Raw genomic sequence first — 3553 nt, 5'->3', positions numbered from 1 at the left:
TTGGCCCCTTGCTTAAAAGAAATTTTATCACTTTGACTCCCTTTCATTTATCAACTTCTTTTTAAATAATTTTTTTATATTTAGTTCAAAATTTTATTTCGGCCCTTTAATACCGAAATCCTGAAAAGGCTATGGTGACGATATCATCTGGGTGTCTCATATTAAAGAACATGGTCCGGGGAAATGTGCTTTATATTCAAGCCACTTAGAGTACCTAGACATGCTAAAATTGAAGTACCTTTCCCTACAAAACTGCTGCTTATCAACTCAACCTTGCCTTGCCCGTACGCCATTCTTGGAATGTTCAAATGCATACAATCCTTGTTCTGTCTACCTTGGCCAAAGTTACTTAATTGCAACATTAAAGTTTCAGTACTTAATGGTGTCAGAACCAATGGGTAAGAGAAGAAACAAAAAATACAAAATTACGCAACGAATGTGATAGATTTGTTGCAACCTGCAAAGATGGTAAGAGTAATACAAGTTGAAGGTTCGTGAATATGATCCTTCAACTAGTGTTTTTCACCCTCGATTTTATTTTTAATACAAGTTGAAGGTTCGTGAATATGATCCTTCAACTAGTGTTTTTCACCCTCGATTTTATTTTTATTTTTCTTTCCATACTGAACGGAATAGGAAAGAACGACAGAAAAAAGCTGTTTCTGTTCACATCTAAGTGAAAACACACAACAGCGACGCATTAGGAGACATATAGTCAAGCAACTGCGGAGCCATGCAACTCAAGGTCATTATTTTCCAATGTAAGTCTATCGTCTTTGTCATTGTAATCGAGCTCCCACAGCCAAGATGGCATAATGCACTCCTTCTCATCCCAAAGTTCGTTCCTTTCCCAGTCCCAATCCAGAATATTTTCGACTTCACAATCATCAAAGAAGCATGATGTTGTGCAGAAATAGGTAGTCAAATCCCCAGTCCCACAGTCGCCACTCTCTACTTGCTTGTTAATAGCTGCTGGTCTGTTTGGACACAGATCTCCACTGTTCTCCAGGTCGACAGAGACTTGGTTCAATCCCCACTGGGATAACGTGGAATCGCCATTTGTTTGTAGCAATTCATTGTCCAAGATGTTGTCAAAACAGAGCATCCCGCTGCTTTCATTACTTTCGAATAGTGAGAAAATATCAGTCTCTTTCTCAACAACGCTAACAGTAGCCGTAGGGCATAGCATTGAATTCTCTACATATCCATCCCCATCCCCAGTGTGTTGACAAGAACCGGGCATAACACCGATCCTTCTCTCATTATCTTCTTCATAGGGATCCAGGTGCATGCTATCTTCTACAGCAGAGGGGAAGGTTTCTTTTTCTAAGGATGGAGTAGAAGGAAATGGCACAACTTCATCAATAAAAACCTCCATAGGCTTATTTGATGAAGAATTGCCATTATTTTCTTTCTTGGTACTGTGGCCTTGGTTATCCTTCATTCCCTTTCGACCGCCTTTGCGCTCGGTCACGTTCAGAATCACGGGTAAACTTTGATTGGATAGCCTTCTGAAGCAATACATTTTTGTACTCAAATGAGAGTTCCAGTAGTTCTTTATTTCGTTGTCTGTTCGCCCTGGTAAGTGACTGGCGATTAAAGACCACCTGTTCACAGAAAAAAAATAACGAAAATTATGATAAATTAAGATAAGGTGCAGGGAGACTTTTGTATAGGAAGTGAAAAGACGATGCACTATGATAACACAATTGAGCAAAGAATGACATAAGTAGGTCTACGTTATAAGCTTTGAGGTCATTGTTGTCGTTTTCTTTGTCTCTCCCTTGTAAGTTGGAATTTTCAAGGAACTAACGACATGACAGCATAAAAAAGCAAAAAAGAAACAAAAATAGCAATAATTGTACCAAAAAAGTACACAGTTATCGAAATCTGACAAAATACATTATAATGCACGTAGAGTATTAAGATTGCTTCATGGCTCTCAAACTCAAGCATGGAAAAACGTATATTACCAAAAAACAATAAACAAAAAGAGGTAAGGGAAATATATATTTATAAAATATATTCTCTTTTAAATGATTGATATTTTAAAAAATATTTTTTTAAAGGGAGAAATTTATGGAGATTTCTTATTTTAAGTAGTAGTTTAAGCTTTTTTATATAAAGATTTTAAACAAAATATAAAAATGTGATTATAATATATATTTGCTATTTATTTTCAAAATGATTTCCAGTTTTTCAACTAAGTTGGTCACAAGTAAAAGAACAAAATCAATACAAAAATTGAACTCACATAAAATTACTTAAATGTTTCTAACTTAACCACCCATACACCGATTTGTACAATATCAAAGTGGAAAGAAAGCCAAGATGATATAGACAGGAAGAAAAGCCATTATTCATGGCAACTACTACGATTTTTTTTTACGACGTTCATCATCCATGGAAAAAATAAAAAATAATGCGTATTTATTCAGGTAAATAAATAAAATATAAAAGCTTACACACAAGTCTTTACTGTAGTCTACGTATGTTTATTATAAGAAATGGGGTATTTACACACTGACAAACACAATTTTCTGGCATCTAGGATTGTTTGGGTGGGGGGGGGGTAGAGAGGAGCGGACCAGGGTAGGGGTTTTCGTCTTTAGCTCCTTCAAACACAAATAATTAATAAATTTGTTGAATGTTTCAAAAATATATACTTTAATCGCACTATCGCAGCCTCTTAATAATTTATGGTTTCACCATGGCACATGAAAAGAAGAGCAAAGCGGGGGAAATGCCACCACTAACCTATTTCCCAAGGATTGATGCAATTTAATGATAAGTTCGTCCTCTTCACCTGTAAAGTTCCCTCTCTTCAAATCAGCTCTCAAGTAATTAGCCCACCTTAGTCTGCAACTCTTCCCACACCTTAGTAATCCTTGGAAAGTCGAACCGTACACGATCGATATGCAACCCAAAAACATGAGCATGACCGAGTAACAGAAAAAATGGAGGAAGAAGGTCTGGTTGTATATACCTGCATTCTTGGGCAATGATCTCCAGGAGCCTTCTCCATGAGTTTGAATATACTTAGTCAAAATCTCATCCTCTTCCGCCGTCCATCTCCCCTTCTTCAGCCCAACTTTTTCGCAACAAGGAGCCCTCCCCATGTCTGCCACTTCCACTTCCCGCCAAGGGTGGATATCGGGGCCAAAATGCAGATAACTTAGTCCCTTGCTCTAACTACAAGAGATCAAACCGAAGATATTAGCAGTTACTTTCTAGCGGACTTCTAAGCCCTAAGCAAAGCAATTATTGGATTCTCTGTCGTTATATAAAGTACCTTCTTACATGTGCGTAAAATATTCATACATAACTTTTTCTTTTTATAGTTTTTAATATTTTTAAATTTTTATATTAGAAAGGTTTATATGAGAAATTTTATTTGATTGACAGTGCTATTACTACGAACCACGTGAATCATATGATTTCATAAATATATATATATAAATATATGTATTTGTTTTGAGTATAGCTTTGTTGATGGAGGGAATCAATGAAGAGAAAATAGGAAAAAGATAACTTATTTATGGTTTCTTTCAAT

At 36.1% G+C, this 3553-nt stretch overlaps 1 protein-coding gene across 2 annotated transcripts; it reads right to left on the bottom strand.

Annotated features, from left to right (window-relative positions):
• Positions 1-425: 425 nt before the first annotated feature.
• On the bottom strand, positions 426-3269 carry LOC107923653 (transcription factor MYB7). Of its 2 annotated transcripts, XM_016853837.2 has the most exons (3): positions 2987-3269; positions 2758-2887; positions 426-1607 (listed from the first exon to the last, which is right to left on the bottom strand). In XM_016853837.2, exons 1-3 carry the CDS (start codon positions 3117-3119, stop codon positions 716-718), a joined length of 1155 nt encoding a protein of 384 aa, XP_016709326.1. In that variant the 5' UTR covers positions 3120-3269; the 3' UTR covers positions 426-715. The 2 variants fall into 2 exon arrangements, with proteins under 2 accessions (XP_016709326.1, XP_016709324.1); XM_016853835.2 differs by having other exon boundaries at positions 2758-3269.
• Between the last annotated feature and the right edge of the window lie 284 nt (positions 3270-3553).

This window comes from Gossypium hirsutum, chromosome A11, assembly GCF_007990345.1.
Source record: "Gossypium hirsutum isolate 1008001.06 chromosome A11, Gossypium_hirsutum_v2.1, whole genome shotgun sequence".
NCBI lineage: Eukaryota > Viridiplantae > Streptophyta > Magnoliopsida > Malvales > Malvaceae > Gossypium > Gossypium hirsutum.
The sequence above is the reverse complement of the archived record's forward strand: the minus strand, read 5'-3'. Positions and strand labels throughout refer to the sequence as shown.

Excerpts from the sequence above, each read along its gene's own strand:
- LOC107923653 (XM_016853835.2), bottom strand. The coding sequence starts at position 3,119 with ATGGGGAGGGCTCCTTGTTGCGAAAAAGTTGGGCTGAAGAAGGGGAGA. Across the intron at positions 1,608-2,757 it reads CATCAATCCTTGGGAAATAG|GTGGTCTTTAATCGCCAGTC; the intron begins GTTAGTGGTGGC and ends TTCTGTGAACAG.